General features: G+C 40.9%; 1 protein-coding gene and 1 non-coding gene across 12 annotated transcripts in view; one reads left to right on the forward strand and one right to left on the reverse strand.

Annotated features, from left to right (window-relative positions):
• KMT2A (lysine methyltransferase 2A) overlaps window positions 1–27,491 on the forward strand; it is a 78,121-nt gene that overhangs the window by 14,639 nt on the left and 35,991 nt on the right. For 8 of the 11 annotated variants that reach the window (XM_061440467.1, XM_061440461.1, XM_061440462.1 and 5 more), the window contains 9 exons: window positions 11,077–11,146; window positions 13,976–16,629; window positions 17,920–18,097; window positions 18,950–19,184; window positions 20,694–20,758; window positions 21,391–21,768; window positions 22,094–22,167; window positions 23,144–23,275; window positions 24,408–24,521. In XM_061440467.1, coding sequence (XP_061296451.1) covers window positions 11,077–11,146; window positions 13,976–16,629; window positions 17,920–18,097; window positions 18,950–19,184; window positions 20,694–20,758; window positions 21,391–21,768; window positions 22,094–22,167; window positions 23,144–23,275; window positions 24,408–24,521 — 3,900 coding nt within the window. The remainder of the gene's footprint in view (window positions 1–11,076; window positions 11,147–13,975; window positions 16,630–17,919; window positions 18,098–18,949; window positions 19,185–20,693; window positions 20,759–21,390; window positions 21,769–22,093; window positions 22,168–23,143; window positions 23,276–24,407; window positions 24,522–27,491) is intronic. The other 3 variants (XM_061440470.1, XM_061440471.1, XM_061440469.1) reach the window with 2 other exon arrangements.
• Window positions 6,642–6,715, reverse strand: TRNAE-UUC (transfer RNA glutamic acid (anticodon UUC)). Its single transcript has one exon. It is a non-coding gene; the product is annotated as a tRNA-Glu (tRNA).

Genomic DNA, 27,491 nt, shown 5'->3' on the forward strand with positions numbered 1-27,491 from the left:
TTGAAGTTAGGAAATGCAACCCACTCCAGTATTCTTGCCTGGAAAATTTTATGGACAGAGGACCCTGGTGGGCTACAGTCCATGGGGTTGCAAAGAGTCAGACACAACTGAGTGAGCGTGCACACACACAGTCACTAGCACATCTTTCATTGCCTTCTACAGCTGAAGAAGTGTCACTCTCCACTTGTACCCTGGATTTCATCCCCTCTCATCTACTCAGAGTAGGGTCATTCCTGCAGTTATCCCTTCCTCTCCCTCCTCCATCGGCAGTTTCAGCCTCATCAACATATAAAACTGTTTAACTGACTTAAATAGTTCTTTTAAAAAACCGTGGACCCCCACATCCTTTCCCAGCCACTCCCCGCTTTTCCGTTCCCTTTCACAATAAAATTCCTTGAAAGTGCGATGTGTATTTGCAGGTGCCACTTTCTCACCTCTCAGCCACTCCTCATCCCGTGCTGTTTGGCTTTTATTTATCCTCATGACTCTGAAATTGCTCCTATCAAAATCCTCAAGGGCGTCTCTCTTGCCAGATTGAATAGCTAATTTCTCAGTCCTCCTCCTATTCAACTTTGGGCACCTTTTGAACCAGCTGACCACTCCTGTCTTGAAACACTCCTTTCTTGGGTTCTGTCACACCACACTTTTCAATTTTTTTTCATCAGTTACTAATTTTCAGTATTCTCTATGGCTTCCTTCCATTGCTTAACTCACCTGAATGTTGGAGTCACCTAGGAGTCTGCCTTTGGCCACCTTCTTCATCTGTGCACTTTCCTAGATGACCTCATCCAGGCCTTATCTGTATGCAGAGGACTCCTAAATCTTTGTCTCTAACCGTTGACTACTTCTTGGAGTCCCAGACCTATATTTCTAGCTGCCTGTTTGACACTCCATCTGCATAATAAGAATAAGCGTGATTAGCATTTACTGAGTGTTTGTGGTACGCTGGGCAGTATTCTGAGTTCTTCACAGGTATTATCTCACCTAATCATGCCCATCCGCTGCGGTAGCCACTATTATTCCCCGACAAGGAAATGGGTATCCATTGAAGTGCTTGGATATCTAGTAGGTATCTTACACTTCCCATGTCCAGAAAGTCTTGATTTTCTCCTTTCTCCTTGTTTCAGAATGACTCTGCTATTTACCCAATTGCTTGGGTCTAACATATAGGAGTTATCCTTGATTTCTCCCTATATTCATATTCCAAATAACCCATCAGGAAAATCTGTATTACCTTCAGAATACCTTAAATGCAACTTCCTCTCATTCATTCTTCCAGCACAAGAAGTCTTAGCCATTACAATCTTTTGGCTGGACTATTCCCTTATCTCCTTGCTTGTGTTTTTACCTCACTAAGTTTGTTCTTCACATGGTAACTGTGGATTCCAAATGTAAATCCATTAGTTCTTACTATTCCCTCCTTTACACCTGTGGGTGTCTCTTCCCCATCTTCTCTCCCCCAACTGCTTGAGTAAATCCAGGTTCCTTCTCCTGTCCTGCAAAGCTGTGCGTGGTCTGGCCTCTGGTCGGGTCTGCTTCTCCAGCACCACCTCTTCTCATCTCTCTCCCTCTGCTCCACTGCCACACTGGCCTTGTGGTCTGTCATCCGTGTCATGATCGTTGTTGTCTGTGGGCCTTTGCACTTACTATCTAGCGAGAAAACTGTGTCATCTAGATCTTTATACGGCTGTCTTTTTCTCATCATTTAGGTCTAAACCAGGGTTCAGCCAGTTTTTTCTGCAAAGGGCTGAATGGTCTCTGTTGCCAGACTCCGCTCTGCTGTTGTAGTCTAAAGAACAGCCATAGACGATACAGAAACTGTGACACAAGGGCCTGTGTGCCAATAAAACTTTTATTTGTGCACCATGAAATTTGGATTTCATATAATTTTCATGTGCATGATTCTTCGGATTTTTTAACCATATCAGTCAGTTCAGTTAAGTTGCTCAGTCATGTCCAGCTCTTTGCGACACATGGACTACATGCAGCACGCCAGGCCTCCCTGTTCATCACCAACTCCCGGAGTTTACTCAAACTCATGTCCATTGAGTTGGTGATGCCATCCAGCCATCTCATCCTCTGTCGTCCCCTTCTCCTCCTGCCTTCAATCTTTCCCAGCATCAGGGTATTTTCAAATGAGTCACTTCTTTGCATCAGGTGGCCAAAGTATTGGTTTCAGCTTCAGCATCAGTCTTTCCAATGAATATTCAGGACTGATTTCCTTAGGGTGGACTGGTTGGATCTCCTTGCAGTCCAAGGGACTCTCAAGAGTCTTCTCAAACACCACAGTTCAAAAGCATCAATTCTTCAGTGCTCAGCTATCTTTATAGTCCAACTCTCACATCCATATATGACTACTGGAAAAACCATAGCTTTGACTAGATGGGCCTTTGTTGGCAAAGTAATGTCTCTGCTTTTTAATAAGCTGTCTAGGTTGGTCATAACTTTTCTTCCAAGTAGCAAGCGTCTTTTAATTTCATGGCTGCAGTCACCATCTGCAGTGATTCTGGAGCCCAAGAAAATAAAGTCTGACACTGTTTCCACTGTTTCCCATCTATTTGCCATGAAGTGATGGGACCAGATGCCATGATCTTAGTTTTCTTAATGTCAAGTTTTAAGCCAACTTTTTCACTCTCCTCTTTTGCTTTCATCAAGAGGCCCTTTAGTTCATCGCTTTCTGCCATAAGGGTGGTGTCATCTACATATCTGAGGTTATTGATATTTCTCCCGGCAATCTTGATTCCAGCTTGTGCTTCTTCCAGCCCAGCGTTTCTCATGATGTACTCTGCATATAAGTTAAATAAGCATGGTAACAATATACAGCCTTGATGTACTCCTTTCCTGATTTGGAGTCAGTCTGTTGTTCCATGTCCAGTTCTAGCTGTTGCTTCTTGACCCAAGTATAGATTTCTCAAAAGGCAGGTCAGGTGGTCTGGTATTCCCATCTCTTGAAGAATTTCCCACAGTTTGTTGTGATGCACACAGTCAAAGGCTTTGGCATAATTAATAAAGCAGAAGTAGATGTTTTTTGGGACTCTCTTGCTTTTTCGATGATTCAGCAGATGTTGGCAATTTGATCTCTGGTTCCTGTCTTTTTTCAATCCAGCTTGAACATCTGGAAGTTCACAGTTCACATTACTGTTGAAGCCTTGCTTGGAGAATTTTGAGTGTTACTTTGCTAGCATGTGAGATGAGTGCAATTGTGCAGTAGTTTGAGCATTCTTTGGCATTGCCTTTCTTTGGGATTGGAATGAAAACTGAACTTTCAGTCCAGTCCTATGGCCACTGCTGAGTTTTCCAAATTTGCTGGCATATAGAGTGCAGCACTTTGACAGCATCATCTTTTAGGACTTGAAATGGCTCAACTGGAATTCCATCACCTCTACTAGCTTTGTTCATAGTGATGCTTCCTAAGGCCCACTTGACTTCACATTCCAGGATGTCTGGCTCTAGGTGAGTGATCACACCATCGTGATTATCTGGGTCGTGAAGATCTTTTTTGTACAGTTCTTCTGTGTATTCTTGCCACCTCTTCTTAGTATCTTCTGCTTCTGTTAGGTCCATACCATTTCTGTCCTTTATTGTGCCCATCTTTGCATGAAATGTTCCCTTGGTATCTCTAATTTTCTTGAATAGATCTTTAGTCTTTCCCATTCTATCGTTTTCCTCTATTTCTTTGCATTGATCACTGAGGAAGGCTTTCTTTTTTTTTAAACTATATAAAAAATGTTTAAAAAGCATTCTTAGTTCATGGACTGAACAAACCAGGGGGCAGGCTAGATTTGGACTGTGGCCAACAGTTTGCCAGTTTTTGGAAAACTGTCACTTTAGAAAAACATTTCCTGACCGTCCGAGTGAAAATAACTTCCACAGGTAACCCCTCATCAATCTTGAGTGCCCTCCTTTTCTTGTTATATATTTATTTTCTCATGGGTCAGAAATTTTGTCAGTTCTTCACCTGTGTATCTTTAGCATCTCAAACAGTGTTTATTGACAATATAATACTTGCTGGAATGACTGAATACCAATCACATTTGAATATTAACTGTAGACTGCCAGCTATCTGGTCTCCCTTTATTCAGTCTCTTTCCTACTCTAATTTCATATGTATAAATTTAAATAGCCTATCAAGAAGAGACAAATTTCAGAGTTATACTTTTTCTACATTTGAGACTCAAAAGTAGCTCCTACTCTTTAGTGGCTGAATTTTGACCATACCATTCTAGAATTAACAAGGTTCTGATAGTTCATTTATCTTTGATCTTGGCCCTGCTGTGGCTACCCCTTTCTAACCAAATCAGTTTTTATAAGTCTTTGCATCTTATTTCCTATTTCTCTCCACTACCCCATCCCATTTATTCTAAGTCAGCCTTGTTCCATGATTTATTTCCTTCAGAGCAGCATGCTAAAAAACTTTTGTGGATTGAGAGCCTCTTTGAGAATCTGAAGAAATTTGTGTCTCTCCGTCTGCCAGATGCCCATGTAAACAAGTTTTGCCTGTGATTTCAGAGAAATCTCTAAGCTTTCTCTTGCTTGTCAACTTGTCCACTGCTCATTGCACGCTTAGCCTCTTTACTGATGGGAGAGAACTCCCCTCCACTGCACTTTGTCTTCATTTCCTCTCAGAGTCCACCCCGCCTTCGCATCCCTTTTCCATCTATTGCTGATTTGCTGTTGAGAAATTTCAGCCTCTCCCTGACTACTGTGTCCTCCTTAAGCAAATGAACACAACAGCTCAAAAAGTCATCCTCGCAGGCGCGTCCCTGCGTTGTGTCCATTCTCTCCTTTCCTGTGTAATTGAGTTTTTTTCAAAAGAGTAGTCTATACTCATTTCTGCTGTAGTCACTTTCCAGTCACACCTCCACCCGCTGCACTTGGGCTCCTCCTACCTCTAACACTGCCCTGGACCTCAGAAAGGTCGTAGGTGACCTCCCAATTTTGATAACCTCTGTACACGTTTCAGTCCTTCCCCAGCTCTGCCATCCTTGATGTGTGTTCTTCTCTTGACTGTTACTTACTTAGATACAAGATTGTTCTCCTTGGCTATTCCATCTCTTTCTCTTCCCTAAGATTCCCTTTCCCCTGTAGGTGAAGAGTGGGTATTCCCTGGGAACTCGCCATGGGTCCCCCTTTTCTCTCTGTATTCTCTCCCTAGGTGACTGCATTTATATGTACAGTTTCAACATTCATAAATTCACTGAATCAGATGCATTTCCTCCAGATGGTTCTATCTAACAACTTGGACAGACATTTCACATTCAGTTGTCTAAAGTGATTTCCCTTCCTCCTCATAGAAACTTCTTTCTTTAGTCCCAGTCTTACAGATATCACCATAAACTTGCACGTCTTTGCAGATAACCCTTCATATTAAAGCCATGTTCGTTTTGCCTCCTAGCCGTCTATGTAATCTGTGCTTCTCCTCAATCCCCAGTGCCACTGCAGTCATTTTATAACTGTTCTTACTGCCTCTGGCTTTAAAGGTAATCTCTGCTTCCCCACTGCTGTCATAGTGATCTTTTGAAAATATAAATCTAATCATGCTTCTCTCCTGCCCGAAAATGTTACTGATGAGCTGGAGCCATCAGGATGAGGCCTGTACTTCCTTGAAGAGAGACTTCAAACTCATAAAGGCATTTAAGACCTTTCATGATTTGCCTCGGCCTTTTTGCCCTTCAACATCTTATGCCTCTTTCCCACGTCGGCGAGGGCCTCAGCTCTGCTGAACTGTGTGTAATTTCACTCCATGCCATGCTCTTTTGTACCTCTGTCCTTTGTATGTGTTACTCTCTCTGCCTGCAGTATCTCCCTTCAACCCTAATTTATTATCCTTCAGAAATTGGAGTAAGCTTTTCATCCTTTCTGCAGTGGTTTTCCTGGCTCTTCTCCTTGACTGAGTGAGTCACCTTTCTGCTGTGCTTTCATATTCATTCCTCTGGCATGTGTATTCCTCTGGCATGGCAGGAAACACACTGCATTCCATTAAGTTTTAAAAATCTTTCATTTATTTTTAACATTTAAAAAATTAGAGTATAGTTGCTGTATAGTACTAAGTTACAGGTGTACAATATAATGATTCATAATTTTTAAGGGTTATACTACTCCATTCCTAGTTATTATACAATATTGGCTACTTATTCCATTGATTGAAAGATCTGTTTGTCACAGACTAGCAGATCCTTGAAGGCAGAAACTGTCTTTTATCTCTATATTCATCCCTTAACCCAGAAACGGGCTTATATATATATTTTAATGAATGAATGGGTGAGTGAATTGGTTTAATCTCTCCTACTAGCCTAGAATCCCATGGATAGAGGAGCCTGGTAGACTACAGTCCATGGGGTCGCAAGAGTCAGACATGACTTAGCAACTAAACTACCACCACCAGCCTGAGGTCAATCTCCCTGTGTATTCTTTTTTTTTTTCCCCCCAAGGTTTACTTGATTCTTTATTTTATTTTTGGCTGCATTGGGTCTTGTTGCCACGAACAGGTTTTCTCCAGTTGTGGCGAGCTGGGGCTCCTCTTCCTTGGTGCGCACAGGCTTCTCATTTCTGTGGTTTCTCTTGTTGCAGAGCATGGGCTCTACGGCTCAGGGACTCAATAGTTGTGGTATGCAGGGTTAGTTGCCCCTCGGATGTGGGATCTTCCTGGACGAGGGATTGAACCTGGGCCCTCGGCAGTGAAAGTGCCAAGTCCTAACCACTGGACCACCAGGGAATTGTAGCCGGTGACACACAGAGAAATGTGGCAGAAGAAGTGATAACTAACGGGGATAAATTCCCGAAGGAGAAGTGTTACTCTTTAACTAGAGCTACTGAGATGCACTGTATGCCTCCTTGATGTATCTTCATCTTCTTTAGTTCTTAGTAATTTTCTTAGTTCTGTGGCCTCATATGATGGAACCACATATGATGATATCAAAAATTATAAGCCTTCAAAACAAGGAATTTCAAACAGTTAGGTGTCAGGGTGCTTTTGATACAGTCTGTGGTTATGGATGTTATTTGTGAGTTGATCCATCAGTAAAACCTTTGTAGTTGAAGAAATTTGGTATTTTTAAACCCAAAAGAGTAAACATTTTGGAGACAGAAGGGTGCTAAGTTACCTGCCACCTAGTTCAGTGCTCTGGAGTGCTGAGGAATCTCACAAGAAAAGAAAGGAGCAATGAACAGGCACCCAAAACCTTATTAACTGAAGGCCAGATGTGCCCAAGCTTGTTTATTAGAGTAGTATTCAAAATAATCTCAACATAAAATTGGGAGATGGGAAAACTCCAGGTGAGTGATTTCTGCTCTAAGGTAAATCAGGAGGAATTTAGGGAAGGAGATAAAATCTAGGCATTTTAGTTGGGAGTAGAGAGGAAAAACACATCAGCCTCTATCAGTTGCAAGTTAGATCAGATATCACTGGTATTCCTAGGAACTGTGTCACATCTAATCACCGCAGATGATTTAGGTCTCGATTACTTAAACTCTCTCCGATTTCTAATGCTGGAGTGGTGCCTAGAACAACACTGAGGCATGGAGATAGACATTGCCATCCTTCGGAAGAATTTTGAAATGTGTTGAATGTTTCTCCATGAACCTAATACTAATACAAGAGGAAGAATGAACTATTCTAAGATTTAAGCCAGTTTTTTAATTCCAGAGTATGAATTACTAGTAATTTATCCTTCACCAACATTTGAAAGGATTTTGAAAGGAAGACTGAGATTGGGCACCTGCCTATCTCCCTTAGATACTTCTTGGGAGCAGAGTCATCATGTCTTACTCCTCTTTGCATCAGGAATAGATAGTGTATAAATGGTTTTTGAATGAATGGACAAGTAAAAGAAATAGTGCTTTGTTTGCAAAATTGTCCTAGTAGTACATAATTCCTTGAAATATAGAACTTCATGTATTTTTCTAAAATGTCTTCATCATTACATTTTATATGTAAACATTATTGTCTGTAATACTTATTTTGGGTTTACTTAGGTTCTCCTGTGGAAAATATTCTTTATCGCTTCATCACAAATATAAGAGCCATTAAAGGATTAAAATCCTGCCATTAACATAAAATAAAAATCCTCAAATGTTAGGATATTTATGGGTAATGTAGAATTTGCTTTTAAAGATATGTTTGGAAGTTCTCAAATAACCCCTAGAGATAAGGGTGGGGGTAATAAATTCTACACGCTTATTATTTTAGAATTAACTTTCACTTAGGAAATGACATTAGCTTCATTGCATTCCTAATCTCTGGAAGCTAAATATGATTTAAGGGCTTAGCTTGGCAAGGGTATTTTTCTATCTTTGGTGGTAAGGAAAGGATAACAATTTTGATGATCTATTCTCCAAGGACATCATTATCCAGAAGGAATAGGTTTGTTGCCTCTTGCCTATACTTTGTCTTGGAATGCTGTGCTCATCAGAGAAAGCCAGAGTGAAAAGTGTAGCTGGCTGTTTGGGCCCAGTTTCCAGAAATACTTGGTCCCGTGTAGCCTGGTGTCTCCCGTTTCCTCTTTTCAGGGCTCTCCAGGCTTATGATGCCGTAGTGCCGAGTGAAAGAAAGTGAAAGTGTTAGTCACTCATTGTGTACAGCTCTTTGGCCGCCAACCCCCCCCCCCCCCCACCATGGACTGTCACCCTACAGGCTTCTCTGACCGTGGAATTCTCCAGGCAAAAATACTGAAGTCAGTTGCCTTTCCCTTCTCTAGGGGATCTTCCCGACCCAGGGATTGAACCCTGGTCTCTCCCGCGTTGCAGGCAGAGTCTTTATCATCTGAGCCACCATGGATTTAATTGCAGCTCCTCTTAGTTATCTTTTTGTAGACATTTGGACTTAGTCTTTTGATTTCTAGGCAAGTCTGATTCCCTGGAAAGCCAGCACTGTTACCTTGTTTACTGCATCTTCCAGGAACTGAAGAGTTTAAAGTGGGTTATGGGAGAGACTGGAGAGGCAGAAAGAACTTCACTTGTAGCACCTTTTTGCAGGATTTTTTCTCCCAATGCTTTCTCAGCTTGGGGGACTTGTATATGGAATTGGAATTTCACAGTTAGTGGACCAGAGCTCTTTAACATAACAATGATGGCTTTTGTTTTTGACTAAACTGTCTGGATTGTTTAAACAATGGGTGCTTATGTTTTTAAGTGTGCTTCAAGAAGTCAACCTGTCAATATATTTCAAGTGAAAAGAAAGTTCTTGGATAGAAGGAAAGTCAGTCTTTTCTTATTCCAACTACAAGGCCACAGAGAAAGAGTTAATGCTTTCTGTCATTTTGGGAAGTACTTGGAAACTTTAAACATTGGCAGTTAGTTTAATGACTGCTTGACAGCTCTGTAGTACTCTGTTTTGGAGTAGATTGAATTAGGGTTGTACAGTTACATATTGTGAAAGTTTAAATATAGAACATAGCTATGTGAATCTCATGTTTCTTTTAAAGATTAATCATCTTTCGTTATTTCTGCTTTGGTTACTTTGCCTGTTGGTTAGTGTGTGTATAGTTGGTAGAACTCTCTTGTTGCAACACTCTCAGAGCATAGAATTTATGCATTTAGCAGTGTAGTCCCCTGGTAAGTGTTAGGAAATCCCCAGATGTCTTTGTGAAATGCATAGACTACCAGGTTGTTCCATAAGGATAATGCCGGAAAAGAATGAATTAAATCAGAAACTTTAAGGATTTGAAAATGGGCTTCATGTTACTTTAATAGTAGCTGAAAAAATTTATCGAATTTTGTAGTATAGATAATTTATTGGATTCCTCCAAATATTTTCTAGTTTTAGATTGTGGCCATTATGGTACAAAGTTCTTTGTAACTAACTGTATGGTCTTGGGTAAGTCATCTGGCCTTCTGGAGCTTCAGTTTCTAAAATCACATCAGTAATAACTATAATGTGGATGCCACATTATAGTTTTCTGAGTGATTTTACATAAATTACATAATTTCCATAAATTATTTCATTTATTCCTTGTAACACTGCAATAAATAAAGACATTGAGACCTCAGACTAACCCTTCCCTCTCTTCAGTGGTGCCATGCATCCACAAACAAGAGTCGAACTGGTCCCCTCTCAAAGTGGGGGGGCTTTAACTGTTCGAATTTAATTTGGGGATTATCAGTATCAGTTGGAGGTACCAGAAAATCTGTCTTTAATTCCTTAATTTGTTCTTTTATGTGGATTTTGTTTCTAGCATCTGAAATTATCTTTCTCGTCTCTTTCTAGAAAGAACTCTTAGTCTCTGAATTGGTGAATGTCTATTAATCAAGTTGTTTAAATGGACCGTGTTTCTTGAGAATTTGTTCAAAATTGGTTAAATCCTTAGTATTTTTTTTAAGTAGGTTAAAAGTTGGAGGGAAAGAAAAGTTTTTGCCTTTTGCCTTCTCTAAGTACAACTGAAATTAAAGTGCTTTCTTTCTTCAGCTATCCTTGGATGCATTTCACCCTTTATGTGGTCAATTCACCATCCTTTCACAAATGCTGCTGCCCACCATTAAGTCTCTTATCACAGGGCATTTAAAAATAATGCCATAAAATGCATGTTGAGAATCTTTGGATCTCAAATGTATAGAAATCACATCTAAATGTCAATTCCTGAGTTAAGGAACTGACGATTTTGGCAATTTCAGTCTCTTAGTATTTAGTAGACAAGAGATTATGGTACTGTAGGTTGTTCCTTATGTGTCTGTAAGCTTTACTTGTTGAAAATATTTTTTATTGGGGCTGTGTATTTCTGCCATTGTACTGATTTGCTTACTTGAGTTACAGTCATCCTTTAATTGTTTTGGGCTGTATCTATAGGTTGAAATTTAGGACTGTCCCCTGTGTACTGTGCACCAAAGGTGACTTATCAATGTTCAGTTATTACACAGCTCCTGTATGTCTGTATTGAAGCCATATGGCTGGGTTTATTTATTTCAGTATTAAGTTATTTTATAATAAAATATCTATAGGAATGATGATGTTTGATATATAGAGGCTAAATTTTCCAAATTCATGTGTGTCTCCTCTGGGCATTCCTTTGGGATATGTTCAGATTTATGGGTTGTTGTTGTTTTTTTTTTCCCTGATTTTAAAATAATTTTCCTTTGTTGTAGGATGAGCAGTTCTTAGGTTTTGGCTCAGATGAAGAAGTCAGAGTACGAAGTCCCACAAGGTCTCCTTCAGGTATGACCCTTTAAACACATGACACCTTGAAGTTTTGTTTGTTAAGAGACTGTGACTTCCCCTTGCCTTCTCTGCATGTAAAAGGTGGTCTTAGATTTCTTTTGGAGAAATTGCTCCCTTTCCCTCACACTAAGTAGGAAGTGGCTTTATGAACTAGCACTCTTTATGGGGCTCCTCTCTGTTAGGTCACTTGTGGTTTATCTTTAATTATGCTTCTCTATGGGAACCACCTGTGGCATGGGGCTAGGTTTCTCTCGAATACTTATAAAACTTGGTAAGCAAAAATGAAGGTTACCTACTAATGATAGCATCCTCAGATTTATGCATTTTGAATTGTACAGATAATTTGACCGTTGTTTTAAACAGATGAAATTTGGTCTACTTTTGTCAAAGAACTAAAAACAAAATATTGGCACTCTATGAAACTGTTTTACCTGATCCTTGAAAAACTATGTTAAAGAAAATAAAAATGACATGGGTGTTTCCATTTATTAACAATATTTGCCATTGTTCTCACCAAGAAAATATCTAGAATGAGTTGAAATTCTAGACTTAACAGCAGTTTCCTGCGAGATGATCCTCAGTGGAAATAACATCTAATGGCTTGCAGAATTCTGTTCTGTATAAGAGAGGGAGATAGATCTTATGATGAAAAAAAATTCCCCATTTGTGCCGCCATTCTGACTTCTTGTATGGTTGTCTTTGAGTTTATGTGGGTAGACAGGCTAGTTAAATATGATGTTAGCTGTGCTTTTGGTTCTTGTCATTGACGTTTGTGATTGTTATCATTTGCATTTCATTCAAGAGTCATCATGTACTATATAGTAATCTAACTCAAACAGTACGTTAACAATTTTTCCTTTCCCAAGTGGTGATAGTATTGCTATTCTAGCTGGAAGGACTTAACCATTAGTATTCCTGTACCTGTGCCATTTAGAGAGTAGCAGTTTTCTCTTTTAAGATGTGATAAAATCTTTTTTTTTTTAAGGTGTGATAAAATCTTAAAACTTCATATCAGAAGGTGATTTTAGAGATTGTCTAGTCTAACCCTTCACTTACAGATAACAAAATGAGGCCAGGAAAAGACACGCTGAGCAGTTACTTCTGACTTATGAGTTCTTTGAGTATATTGAGGATTAAGGAAGTTAGCAGCAGAGTTGGACTTTTCTCTGTTGTGCATTTTCCTACTTGTCCACCAAAAGTTTCTTGTAAAAGATGGATTGAAGAGGTTTTCAGAATTAATAAAGGCCTGTGAGTGGCCACATTCAGATTTACCAAGATTATAAGGAATCTTGTGATGTACATCTGGGTAGAGTTTAATTTGTTGATTCACAACCCTTGATGGTTTCCTCTTGTTTTTTTTCCCTTGGCTGTCAGTGTATCTTGAATAGTCTTTTTTTTTTTTTTTTTTAATTTAAAAAACCCATCTATATACATTATTATTTTAAAGAAATGAAGCATAGTTTTTCTGCTGTCCCCCAGTCCATTTTGTTGTAATTTGTTGTAATTAGTATATACTGAGAACAGATATGTGAATCCTTAATCTGTTAAGAGAAGTCTCAAGTTAATTGGTGAGGAAAGCATTTATATTTAGAAAGCTCAACAATCAGACTTTTGTCGATTTCTGTTCTGTTAGGAAGCCGGTTCCATAGTCTAAAATGTTCATCATAATGGCATAAATCTCTTCTGGTGCCTGTTAGGGGAAGTTTTAACCTCAGAAGAATGTTGAGTCATATAAAACATTGAAAAGTCATGAGAGAAGAGATGTGACAGACGAGGCAACTCTTATTTATACATTTAGAAAGTACAGACAATACAAAGAATTTTAGGGAGTTCCCTGGTGGCCTAGTGGTTAGGATTCTGGGCTTTCATTGCTGTGACCAGAGTTCGGTTCCTGGTCAGGAAACTGAGACCCCTCAGCAACACCCCCTCCCACCCAAAAGAAAAGAATTTTAGAAAACTTTGGTTTTCTGAAGACTCTTAATACGTAGCAAATTGAGTTGATTAAAAGTTGGCAGATTCCTTTTATTTAGAATAGAAGAAATCTGATTTAAATAGTCAGTTTGCTCTTGACATCAATTATAATTAAATCTTTTTTGTAATTTAAGACTGGTTCAAGAACCTATAGGTAGGGGAGTAGATTAACGGATATCTCATGCCATTTCACTGATTAGTTCACCTGCCACTGAGTTCAATGATCTTTTTCTGATGTCTCATGAATGAATATTTTTCTTTTCAGTGAAACTTTCTTAACTTAATTTGGCAAAGCAGATTGAAAATATAGCTGAGCAGCCTGTAGAAATTGGTGTGGTGTATTATTGTAGCCTATGGAAGTTGGTATATTATTGATTGGAGAGCACCTTGTTCATATTTATTAAAGCCAAAATTCTGAGTTGAAAAAAATGGGATGACTTTACTATAAATGTGTTCTCAAATGTTACTCTTGATGACTAGAATATGGAAAAGGTCATACAGTTTTTTTAAAACAGATTTTTTTTTTTTAATTCAGAAAAAAAGCCTTGTTCACCTAAAGATGTGGGAAAATTAGTTTTGTATATTAACTGCTCAGTTGAAAACCTCTTTGATTATCTTAGTTTTTCTATCAAAAAAGGAGTTAAGGGTTCTTTTAGGTAGAATGTTATTTACTTGATTTATTTAAGGCTGGTTTTTGGTGAAAAGAAACTAAGCACAATAAAGATGTTTTATTGACTGATTAAACCCAGATAGAGTTCAGTACAGAATGACTTTTGCTAAATTATCTTCAGTTTAGTTAAGACCTAAACTGCAAAGCTAAATATATGCTCTTCATTGTTTAATTTCTATACACAGTTAAAACTAGTCCTCGAAAACCTCGCGGGAGACCTAGAAGTGGCTCTGACCGAAATTCAGCTCTCCTCTCAGACCCATCTGTGTTCTCCCCTCTAAATAAATCAGAGACCAAATCTGGAGATAAGATCAAGAAGAGAGATTCTAAAAGTATAGAAAAGAAGAGAGGAAGACCTCCCACCTTCCCTGGAGTAAAACTCAAAATAACACACGGAAAGGACATTTCCGAGTTACCAAAGGGAAACAAAGAAGATAGCCTGAAGAAAATGAAGCGCACGCCTTCTGCTACATTTCAGCAAGCCACAAAGATTAAAAAATTAAGAGCAGGTAAACTCTCTCCTCTCAAGTCCAAGTTTAAGACAGGGAAGCTTCAAATAGGAAGGAAGGGGGTACAGATTGTACGCCGGCGAGGACGGCCTCCATCAACAGAAAGGATAAAGACCCCTTCAGGTCTCCTCATTAACTCTGAACTGGAAAAGCCCCAGAAGGTCCGGAAAGACAAGGAAGGAACACCTCCACTCACAAAAGAAGATAAGACAGTAGTCAGACAAAGCCCTCGAAGGATTAAGCCGGTTAGGATTATTCCTTCTTCTAAAAGGACAGATGCAACAATTGCTAAGCAGCTCTTGCAGAGGGCGAAAAAGGGGGCTCAAAAGAAGATCGAGAAAGAAGCAGCTCAGCTGCAAGGAAGAAAGGTGAAGACACAGGTCAAAAACATCCGACAGTTCATTATGCCTGTTGTCAGTGCCATCTCCTCGCGGATCATCAAAACCCCTCGGCGGTTCATAGAGGATGAAGATTATGACCCTCCAATTAAAATTGCCCGACTGGAGTCTACACCGAACAGTAGATTCAGTGCCACATCCTGTGGATCTTCTGAAAAATCAAGTGCAGCATCTCAGCACTCCTCTCAAATGTCTTCAGACTCCTCCCGATCCAGTAGCCCCAGTGTCGATACCTCCACGGATTCTCAGGCCTCTGAGGAGATTCAGGTCCTTCCTGAAGAGCGGAGCGATACCCCCGAAGTCCATACGCCACTGCCTATTTCCCAGTCCCCAGAAGATGACAGCAGTGACCGGAGAAGCAGAAGGTATTCGGTGTCGGAGAGAAGTTTCGGATCCAGAACCACGAAAAAATTATCCACTCTGCAAAGTGCCCCCCAGCAGCAGACCTCTTCCTCGCCCCCTCCACCCCTGCTGACTCCACCGCCCCCACTGCAGCCAGCCTCCAGTATCTCTGACCACACACCTTGGCTCATGCCTCCAACCATCCCCTTAGCATCACCATTTTTGCCTACTTCCGCCGCTCCCATGCAAGGGAAGCGAAAATCTATTTTGCGGGAACCGACGTTTAGGTGGACTTCTCTAAAGCACTCTAGGTCAGAGCCACAGTACTTTTCCTCAGCAAAGTATGCCAAAGAAGGTCTTATTCGCAAACCAATCTTTGATAATTTCCGCCCCCCTCCACTCACTCCTGAGGATGTCGGCTTCGCGTCCGGGTTTTCTACGTCTGGTCCTGCTGCTTCAGCCCGATTGTTTTCACCTCTCCATTCTGGAACAAGGTTCGATATGCACAAAAGGAGCCCGCTTCTGAGAGCGCCGAGGTTTACTCCGAGTGAGGCTCACTCTAGGATATTTGAGTCTGTAACCTTGCCTAGTAATCGAACTTCTGCTGGCACATCTTCTTCAGGAGTATCTAACAGGAAAAGGAAAAGAAAGGTGTTTAGCCCTATTCGATCCGAACCAAGATCTCCTTCTCACTCTATGAGGACAAGAAGTGGAAGGCTTAGCACTTCTGAGCTGTCACCTCTCACCCCACCGTCTTCTGTCTCCTCCTCGTTAAGCATTTCTGTTGGTCCTCTTGCCACTAGTGCCTTAAACCCAACTTTTACTTTTCCTTCTCATTCCCTGACTCAGTCTGGGGAATCTGCAGAGAAAAACCAGAGACCAAGGAAGCAGACTAGTGCTCCAGCAGAGCCATTTTCATCCAGTAGTCCCACTCCTCTCTTCCCTTGGTTCACCCCAGGCTCCCAGACTGAACGAGGGAGAAATAAAGACAAGGCCCCCGAGGAGCTGTCCAAAGAGCGAGATGCTGACAAGAGCGTGGAGAAGGACAAGAGTAGAGAGAGAGACCGGGAGAGAGAAAAGGAGAATAAGCGGGAGTCCAAGAAAGAGAAAAGGAAAAAGGGATCAGAAATTCAGAGTAGCTCGGCTTTGTATCCTATGGGTAGAGTTTCCAAAGAGAAGGCTGTTGGTGAAGATGTGGCTACTTCATCTTCTGCCAAAAAAGCAACCGGGCGGAAGAAGTCTTCATCACTCGATTCTGGGACTGATATTGCTTCTGTGACTCTTGGGGATACGACAGCTGTCAAAACCAAAATACTTATAAAGAAAGGGAGAGGAAATCTGGAAAAAAGCAACTTGGACCTCGGCCCAACTACCCCATCCCTGGAGAAGGAGAAAACCCTCTGCCTTTCCACTCCTTCATCTAGCACTGTTAAACATTCCACTTCCTCCATAGGCTCCATGTTGGCTCAGGCAGACAAGCTTCCAATGACTGACAAGAGGGTTGCCAGCCTCCTAAAAAAGGCCAAAGCCCAGCTCTGCAAGATTGAGAAGAGTAAGAGTCTTAAACAAACTGACCAGCCCAAAGCACAGGTACTCTTTTCCATCTTGCCTGTTAAAATCAACAGTTTCTCGAGCCGCTTCTAGGAGCAGGTTTGAGGCTGTTTCAGTTAACATCCAATTATGGGAATCAGGAAAAGATGGTGGCATTTGCAGTGGTCCTTTAAGAACAGATAGGATTTTGATAGGTAGAAAATGATAGAGGAAAATTTAAAGAGGAAGAACAGTGTAGATAGAGACAGAAAAGTATAAAATATATGGGAAGAGCAGGGAATAGCTGGACTGCTTCATGAAGGCAAGTGATGAACTAAGACCCAGAGGTGCATGGGGCCATATTACATCGAATGCCAAGTTGTTTGTACTTAATGGGTTTGGTGTGATGGAATCTCACTTAATTTTGAAGGTACATTTTTGCAGTCTAATTGTTTTACTGTTGTTTGCTATAGAAAACAGGGAGGGGGGGAATCTTTTCCCCTGAGTAGTGAGTGACTAGAACAGTAGGTAACAGGTGTCTGGAGAATTCATATGAGAAACACTTAGCCTCAAGTTGTGGTACAGAAAAGCTGTACAATTCAGTTAGTTAAGATGATGACAAACAGATCTTTGTAAAGAGCAGCACTTTTTTATTTTTTTACAAAATGAGCTAGACACTGGCCTTTTATGAGAAAACCTGCCAATCTTTAGATTGTTTTTTAAAATGGTCATGTAGTAGTTGCATGCTTATATTGACACATCAAGGTTAAAATGACCACAAACTTAGGCTCTAATATAATTCAGTGTAGTGGCACACTTACATTTAGTAATTCTACCATTTGGGAGGTCTAGCAGGAATATGATGAGACTTCTGACACCATTTTGGATGTTTTTGGTTAACCTCCTAGTGATAGGAGCTGCAGCTCCCTAAAATGTGAGACATTTCTGTTTGGAGCTGTGGCCTTTTATGCCTCCATTTGTAAGTTATTTCCCCCTACTTCTCTGCTGATCAGAGAAACAGTCTGTTGTTTGATACGCTCTATTTAAACGAGACTGAACTCCTTGATAATACAGACTGGCAGCTTGAATTTTTTTGAGGGGAATTTTAAAGTAGTATAATTGGGAATAGAAGCTTAGTTGATTTCTGTTTTTTTATTAGAATCCTTTTCTGCCAATTTTAGAAGTAGGTGATTTCTATGTATTGATATGGCATATCAGCTGGGGATAACTAGAGTTGTATATGTTGACTCTAGACTATAATAAGTTAATCAACTATACCTTGGCTTCATTCAATTTTGTTTTCAACACAGATGGTTGTTATTGTTTGTTCTGGGCTTGCCTTCCTCTCAGGGTCAAGAAAGTGACTCCTCGGAGACCTCTGTGCGAGGACCCCGGATTAAACATGTCTGCAGAAGAGCTGCTGTTGCCCTTGGCCGAAAACGAGCTGTGTTTCCTGATGACATGCCCACCCTGAGTGCCTTACCATGGGAAGAACGAGAAAAGATTTTGTCTTCCATGGGAAATGATGGTAGGTTGGGGATGACCTTGGGTTTGTGTGCTGATCATCCTGCGGGTACGTAGTGGGCTCTGCACAGCATTGTATATTAGGCTGGGCCCCCCAGGAACCAGATGTCAATGGGAGGATTGACCAGGTAAAGATCTTATTAGAGGAAATGCCTGAAATACGGGGAGGGAGTTGGGAAAGCTTGGGGGAGCTGTCAGCCTACTCTGTAGGTCTGACCCTAGTAAAGGAGAGTGGAAAGGAAGGCCTGGCAGAATCTTCCTGGAGGCCGTGCAGTTGGAGACAGCTCAGCAAGGCTGTCAGGGAGAACACGGACTGTCAGGAAGTCTCATGTCCCCTCGGAGCAGGGCCTACCTTAGTGTCACTGCCATACTCATCACAGACTGAGAGCAGCCCTTGTGGTGAGTGTGGCCTCTGTACCCCTGGATTTCAGAGTGCCACAGCTGGGGCCCGTGGTCAGTTATGCTGTCTGTGGTTGGAGGTCCTAAGACATATTCTCATGGTTTTATATCGTACCTAAACTCTGGGTGACTGCTGAAATGAAATTTAGAGGTTAGAGTCTTCAGAAGCCTTCAGTTCATATTCTTGACTTTTGGTCACACTGTATTTTGTTTTCAGTGTTTGGATTTCTGCTGTTGTCAAGCTGCAAGTTGTAGGCATTTAGAAACTTTTAAGTAATTACTTAAAACAGGCTCTGAGTTCTGCATATGACTATTATAGTGAATTTCATTTCTGGTGTTCCAGTTAAAAGAAGGTTTGAATGTGTATACTGACATCAGTAGGTTGTGAGAATCTCCCCTCTGCTCACGGGAAGGAACCAGATACTCCCTCAGAGCTGATGACGCATTCCTTTAACAGACAAGTCATCGATCGCTGGCTCAGAAGATGCTGAACCTCTTGCTCCACCCATCAAACCAATTAAGCCTGTCACCAGAAACAAGGCGCCTCAGGAACCTCCGGTGAAGAAGGGACGGCGATCCAGGCGGTGCGGGCAGTGTCCCGGCTGCCAGGTGCCTGAGGACTGTGGTGTTTGCACTAACTGCTTGGATAAGCCCAAATTTGGTGGCCGCAACATAAAGAAGCAGTGCTGCAAGTGAGTGCACGTCCCCCCGGGGGGCTGGCCTTGGCTGCTGTCCTGGCCTGTCGCAGAGAAAACGCGTCCCAACACCCGGTGTGCTTGTGCTGAGTCTCTTCGAGTTGCACAATGAGTTGCACAGTTGGACTTTGTGCTGTGCTAGGTTTGGGTCGCGCTTAAATAAGAAAACCTTGGGGGCAGTGCTGGGAACCCTCTATATTTGTTCAGGTCAATCAGGTAGCCCTTAGCCACATGGCTGGTTAGCACCTAAAACGTGTTTGGTGTGACTGAGGAACGACACTTAAAATTTTCATTTAATTTTAAACTTAGCCACATGCGCCTAGAGCTACCATTTATCCGAGCAGTTCTGATGGGTTACTACTTAAATGCTGACAAATTTAGGCATAGTATTTGTTAGGTCAGCTGAAATTACCTTTTTGGCATTCAGGAAATATTGGTGACATCAGTCTCTCTGCTGTCTAACTCTCAGAATGTTTTCATGCCTGTGGAAGCCTCTCCCACCCTGCACACAGCTTGCAGAAACTTCGTTCCCTGACCAGGAACTGAACCCGGGCCATGGCAGTGAGAGTGGAAGTCCTAACCACTGGACTGCCAGGGAATTTTCTGGAAGTTTTGATTACTCTACCTTTTCCCTCTTTTTTAGTCAGTTGTAAAAGCACTTTATACTCTCTGGGATAATTTGTTTAAAATGGATCCAGAGGGTTGCATAAACAGAAATTTTGGTGTCTGAATATCTCATCAGGTGCCTGGCACCAGGAATAGATATTATCCATAAATATTTGCTGAATGAATGAATAACATAAATGATTTATATAAAATATACTTGGGAAAAATGCTGCATTATTTACTTAAGGTGAGACAGTTTCTAGGACAGACTAGGTAGTTCTGGGCTTTGGTGTAGTCTGGCCCTGAGCAAGAATCTTGTCTTGGTCCCCTTAGTGGAAAGAAGTGAGACAGTTCACAGATCAACAAAAAAGGTGCATGATAGCAAGATAAACTTGCATTAAAATAGGCATTGCAGTGGATTCAGTTTAATTTTAGATTTCAAATTGAGTTTCATTAAGTTGAGGACTGAATTATATATATCCAAGCCCTAAGACAGACCCTGTAGCATTATAGTGGTAGACAAAGGATTTGTTGGGTAGTTTCAGTCCATTTTACATTCAGATTACTATGAATATTAATCTCATAAGAAAGCAGAACTAATTTGACTACAAGAAATAATGACTGATCGTTTTATGTGGTGCTAGTCAGTACTGGGAAGCAAGATATTTGAGTCCCATTTCAAAAATAAATTGATAATTTCTCCTTTAAATTTTCGAGGTGGGTTAAATTGCTGACCAAAGGATTCAGAGACTTGGATTTAATCTAAATAATGAGCAGTCCTTTTTTCAACTCCCAGAATGACCCTGGATAAAGTTTAACTGATTCTTGCCCTCAACTGAACACTTGTTTCAGTTGCTTCTCCTAAATGAAGTTTGCTTAAGGTATTCCTTGTTATTCTAGGATGCGAAAATGTCAGAATCTACAATGGATGCCTTCCAAAGCCTACCTTCAGAAGCAAGCAAAAGGTAGTGTTATAAAAAGATTGTTTCCAAAATGCTTCCTGCTTTAATGTCATGTAGTTGTGTATACCTAGTGTAAAGAGAACACGAGATTCTTTTCAAGAACTGCTCTTTCCCAGGGTGGTTGTTGAAGCTGGGTGATAGGTACATGAATGTTCATTTTACTGTTCCTTGGAATATGTTTGAAAATTTCCTTAATAAAAATTTTTAAAAAATCATATAAAATTACATTATGTTTCATTTCCTTAAAGTACTAAAAGTATACCGATTTGACTTGCCAACTTGGCATTAACTTTCTTGAGCCTTTCAGGGTCAATGTTAGCTGTAGGAAACTCAGACTAAGATTTTTACATTCCTATACTTATATTTTATTTATTTTTATCATCATTATTTATTTAAATAATGCTGGGCCTTCTTTGTGGCACTTGAGCTAGAGAATTCTAGCGCCCGTATCATGAGGACTTCTCTGGTCGCAGCGTGTGGGCTTAGTTGTGGCATGTGGAATCTTAGGGATCAAACCCAAGCCTCCTGCATTGGTAGTGCAGTCTTATCCACTGGACTGCCAGGGAAGTCCTTTTACTTATATTTGCAATAAATTTTCTCGTGTAAAAAATCTTGCTTTCTGCACCCCCCTCCAGCTGTGAAAAAGAAAGAGAAGAAATCTAAGACCAGTGAAAAGAAGGAGAGCAAAGAGAGCAGCGCTGTGAAGAACTCGGTGGACTCCAGTCAGAAATCTACCCCATCGGCAAGAGAGGATCCTGCCCCTAAGAAAAGCAACAGTGACCCTCCTCCCCGCAAATCCGTGGAGGACAAGAGTGAGGAAGGGAACACCGCCACCCCAGGACCTGAGGCCAAGCACGTGGCCACGCCCGCTTCCAGGAAGTCCAGCAAGCAGGTCTCCCAGCCGGCACCAGCCATCCCCCCACAACCCCCCAGCACAGCACCACCGAGAAAAGAAGTTCCCAAGACCACTCCCAGTGAGCCCAAGAAAAAGCCACCTCCACCTCCAGAGTCAGGTGAGTGAGGACGGCAGATGGAGCAACCAACACAGGACACTGGAGTCTTAAACAGCATCTGGAAACCTGAAGTGTCTGTTTTTAAGTCTTCGGTACAGGAAAATTAGCTCTCTTCTAACTGTTAAATGATAATAAAAAATAGAAGCGAAAACCAGTTAAGTTGGGGATACTGTGTTAATTTCCCATTTAAAGCCTAGAGTTTAAATAGTTTTTTGTTTTTTCTAATGCCCCCTTCCTCACAGGGCCATCAGTCCTAGAGTCATCATTGCTATTTAACATTAACTGTTGAGTGGCATCTGACTGCAATTTATTTTGAATCCTTTAGGTCCAGAGCAAAGCAAGCAGAAAAAAGTGGCTCCTCGCCCAAGTATTCCTGTAAAACAAAAGCCAAAAGAAAAGGTGAGGAGAGATTTGTTTTCTCTGCTATTTCTCAAGCATGGGTTCTGTTCTGGAAGGTGGCCCAGTCCTGAACAATTACAGGATTGAGTGATACTGCATTTTTGCTTCTATGTAGATGGCAGTGGAGTTTCTTAAAATTAGCATACTTCAGGTTTAAGCTTTAGCTCCCTTTTCTCCCCCTGGTTGTTTTCCCTTTCTTCGTAACCCCACATGCTTATGTGTACATTACAGGCTGCTTAGTACAATTTTTTCCCCCCTCAACCTCCTTTAGCAGTATTTGTCTATAACAATCACCATTCTCTGTGTCCACTATTTTTATTTTATTATGTGGAGACAGGTCTTTAAGAATCTTCTGATTCTTTCTGTGCCCCCATAATGGTGTGCATGCACATCTAGGCCAACGCTTTGGAGCACATGGGCAGCACTGAAAAGAGAGGCAAATGCCAAGCTCTTATTAAGTCGTGCTCCAGAGTCATTGTCTGTTTCTAACTGTGATGATGAAGCATGGTTCTGCTGCAAATTTGAAATCACTGATGATCACAGAGCTGGGAAAATTGTCTTGAATCTCATAGGCAGGTTACACAGATGTGGAGCGATCAGCTCCAGATTTGATGTGTGCAACTCCAAAGATCTAGAACAGTGGCAGAATAACCTGCTCCCTTCTCATCAGCGTGGCTTCATTGTACTGACAAGCCTCAGCAGGCATCATGGACCACAAGGAAGCAAGACGAAGATGCATGAGAGTGAAAATCCTGGCATGTTTTTTCCAGGGATATAATACATACGTGCCAGTAAAATGCCTCAGTGGGGGTGGGGGGGAAACTGAAGATTGCTTCTCTGTCTCTATAGGATACTTAAATGGGAAGCATGTTTTCCAGAACTAGTAGTACGGTTTGTTGTTTGCGTTGTTATCTGTTGTGAGAGTGAAGGCAAGCCGGATGTGGATTTGTTCTTTATCTGTCTTCTGTCCCTGCAGGAGAAACCACCTCCGGTCAATAAGCAGGAAAATGCAGGCACTTTGAACATCCTCAGCACTCTCTCCAATGGCAATAGCTCTAAGCAGAAAGTTCCAGCAGATGGAGTCCACAGGATCAGAGTGGACTTTAAGGTAAAAGTGTTCCGTGACCACAGAGTATATCGAGTACTATGGACTTTATGCACTTATTTTAATTTTTGTCCTTTTGGCTGTCTTTATTGCTGCATGCAGGCATTCTCTAGTTGGCGGAGAGCGGGCTACTCTCTAGTTGTGGTACACGGGCCTCTCACTGTGGTGGCTTCTCTTGTGGAGCACAGGCTCTAGGCGCACAGGCCTCAGTGTTTGTGGCACAGGGGCTCATTAGTTGTGACTTACGGGCCCTGGAGTATCTAGGCTTCAATATCTGTGGGGCATGGGCTTCATTGCTCTGTGGCATGTGGAATTTTCCCGGACCAAAGATTGAACCCATGTCCCCTTCATTGGCAGGCACATGCTTAACTACCCTGCCACCAGGGGAAGTCCAAGTGTTGTGGACTTTAAATCAGGAAAATGATGTTACCTGGAGAAGGAAATGGCAACCCACTCCAGTATTATTGCCTGGGAAATCCCATGGACAGAGGAGCCTGGTGGGCTACAATACATGGGGTCACAAAGAGTCGGATACAACTGAGTGACTAACACACACACACACACAATTGCCTTACAATGGTGTGTTAGTTTCTGCTGTGCAACAGTGTGAATCAGCTGTGTGTATTCATATATCCCTTCCCTCTTGAGCCTCCCTCCCACTCCTCTAGGTCCTTGCCGGGGGCAGTGTGGGTGGGTGAAGACCTGCCATTAATAGATGGGTTCAAGTGTGTAAGAGCTCTGGTCACTTGTTACCAGGTCAGTCTGTGAACTGACTAGAGGGCAGAGGCATGGAGACAGCCCTGCCCATCTTGAGCTCTAAAGTGCATTTTGATGAGAACCGTGTCTGAGGAAGTGATTGTTTCACATAGAAATTATCAAACCATGATGATCACTTGAATAAGCCAAACTCTAAGGGAAATCTAGTCCCAGCACATTTTTGCATTGTGGTTAACAGGTGATCCTTTTAAGAGATTGTGTTTGAGATTTAAAAGTTTCAAAGCAGCAGTTTTGAACTCATTGAAATGAAGTATTCTTGACGTTTTGGTGTCTCTCTCTTTTTCTGCTTTTCATCCTTATTTTCCATGTAGTGTTGTGTCATATGGCTCTTGTAAATGATCTTTCTCTCTCTCCACAGGAGGATTGTGAAGCAGAAAATGTGTGGGAGATGGGAGGCTTAGGAATCTTGACCTCTGTCCCTATAACACCCAGGGTAGTTTGCTTTCTCTGTGCCAGTAGTGGCCACGTAGAGGTAAGATCTCCTGCTTCTTGGTACGCCAGACAGTATGAGAGATTATTTTGCTATGATGAAACAAATCATTATATTCTGTTTTGTTGGTTTATAGCAGGCACTATACCCTGTTTAAACCAGCAATTTAAATGTTTTTGTTTTTTAGAAATTTCAGAAAGGAGTCTGCTTTTTTTTTTTTTCCCAGAAAATACTTTATTTATTTATTTTTTTTTATCCTCTTTATTTTTTTTAAATTTTATTTTATTTTTTAAACTTTACATAATTGTATTAGTTTTGCCAAATATTGAAATGAATCCGCCACAGGTATACAAAAGGAGTCTGCTTTTTATTAGAGTAGCAGTTACTGAGTGTGAAAGTTTTAACTGTTTCATTTCTTATAATATAGAGTTCTGATTTTTCTTCTAGGTATCCAAACAAATGATAAATGCTTTTCTAGAAAAAGAGTTGCTCTTGGTAGTCATTTTATAGTTTTGAATAGCAAAACTACCTTGTCTGTAAAGAGCTCTCAGCAATTAATAAGAAAAAGGAGTAACACCCAGTTTAAAAAAATAGTCTAAAGACAGGAATATATAATTCACAAAATGAGAAGTAAAAACATGGTGTGCGGGGAATGTCAAACTTTCCTATTACCATACACTGTAAATTAAAACATGATAAAAAGGATCAAGTGTAAATGGAGACTTCCTGTTTCTGAAAATCTAGTTAGAATCTTTCTGAGAAGATTGTTTGGAAATATGTATTTGTCTTTAGAATGGATATACCCTCTAACCCAGCACTTGCACTCCAGGCATTTATCTTGAGGATATAATTAGGTAACCCGGCAAATACGTATAGGTATGTATATATGTGTTTCTATATGTATACATGTTTGTATGTACATATGATAAACAGAAGGGCTTATTTCAGTATTTATGATAATGAATAATTGGAGACAACTCCAGAAGTTATCAATAAGGGGCTGCTACCTTGGTTCGGAGAAGGCAATGGCACCCCACTCCAGTACTCTTGCCTGGAAAATCCCATGGACGGAGGAGCCTGGTGGGCTGCAGTCTATGGGGTCGCTAAGAGTCGGACACGACTGAGCGACTTCACTTTCACTTTTCACTTTCATGCATTGGAGAAGGAAATGGCAACCCACTCCATGTTCTTGCCTGGAGAATCCCAGGGACGGGGGAGCCTGGTGGGCTGCTGTCTCTGGGGTCGCACGGAGTCGGACACGACTGAAGTGACTTAGCAGCAGCAGCACCTTGGTTAAAATAATTATAAGACACGCATATAATGGCAAATATGAAGTCCTTAAGATAATATAGGTTCATATTGACATGGAAAGATGTCCATGACACAGCACTGAGTTAAAAGAGCAGGTCACAAAATAGTATGTAAAGCACAATCCCATTTTGGTTTGGAAAAATGTTTTTGAAATATATACATAGGAAGAATTCTGAACGATTTACACCAAAATCTTAAGCATGTAGTCGGATTATTGGTGACTTTTATTATTTTCTTTATTTTTTTGAGTGTTTTCGCAGTGAGTATTTGCCACGTGTACAATAAAAGAGAAAAAGATAGCACAGTTCTAAATAGGAAAGAGTAATATTTTCATTCATGTAATTCTCAATTCCTGAATACCTCCTTAGCTTATTATCTCATATGTATTCTGAGGTCATAAAACCCAAAGCCAAGTTGTAACCAGATGTTAAACAATCACTGGCTAAGAGATTCAGTCCTGCCCACTTGCTATTTTAAATTATGCATTAGCAATATTACAAATTATTGCCTGGTATTCATTCTTTGGGCTTCCCTGGTGGCTCAGATGGTAAGGAATCTGCCTGCAATACAGGAGACCTGGGTTCGATCTCTGGGTTGGGAATATCTCCTGGAGAAGGGCATGGCAACTCACTCTAGCATTCTTGCCTGGAGAATCCGCATGGATAGAGGAGCCGGGCAGGCTCTAATCCATGAGACTGCAAAGAGTCAGACATGACTGAGTGACTAAGCACAGCACAGCACAGCACATTCATTCTTTGCTTCCCTGGTGGCTCAGTGGTAAAGAATCTGACTGCCAATGCAAGAGATGCAGGTTTAATCCCTGTTCTAGGAAGATCCCCTGGAGAAGGAAGTGGCAACCTGCCTCCAGTATTCTTATTTGGAAAACCTTCTGGACAGAGGATCCTGGCAGGCTACAGTCCATGGGGTCGCAAAAGAGTCAGACAGAACTCAGCGACTGAATAACATCAATTCATTCTTTAAGGAAATATTTTCTTAGTGCCTGTTACAAACAATATATTGTTCTAAGTGCTGAGTTTGCTTTAGATAGCATTGAAACTAAGACTATTCAATCTGTAAGTGCCAGGCATCTACTGTATCTCTTTTCCTACTTAATCTAAGGCTTTGCATGCACACACATGCTCCCCACAGGAATAACTTACTTTTGTAACACCAGTACTTCAGCTTCTGTGTTAAAACAGGTTGCTTTTTTCCCCAGAGTATAATTGCTCAAATTTAAATTGTATAGCTGTGCATAGCAGTCCCACAGGATTCCTAAAAACTGAATTAGCAAATGAACAGCCCACTGCCCACACTGTGCTCCTAAAGCACAACCAGTAATTGGTGAGCTCTCCCACCATTGAAACCTTTTCTACTGACATGATTTCAGATTTACAGAAAAGCTGCAAGAGTGGTACAAAGAATTTCCATATACCCTCTACCTGGATTCTCCAAACATTAATATTTTTAATTTACCTTATCCTTTTCTCTTTGTATATGTATTTTACAGAATAAGAAATAAAATGTATATGTTTTACATGTAGACATTTTTTCTTAAATTTAAGAGTAAGTTGCAGACATAGGCCCTTTTAAAAACCTCTAAATATTACATGGTGTATTTCCAAGGACATCCTCTTATATAATCACAGTATAATTATCAAAATCAGCAAATTAACATTGGTATATTACAGTTATCTAAGTAGA

The sequence above is a fragment of the Bos javanicus genome, chromosome 15 (assembly GCF_032452875.1).
Source record: "Bos javanicus breed banteng chromosome 15, ARS-OSU_banteng_1.0, whole genome shotgun sequence".
NCBI classification, from domain to species: Eukaryota; Metazoa; Chordata; class Mammalia; order Artiodactyla; family Bovidae; genus Bos; species Bos javanicus.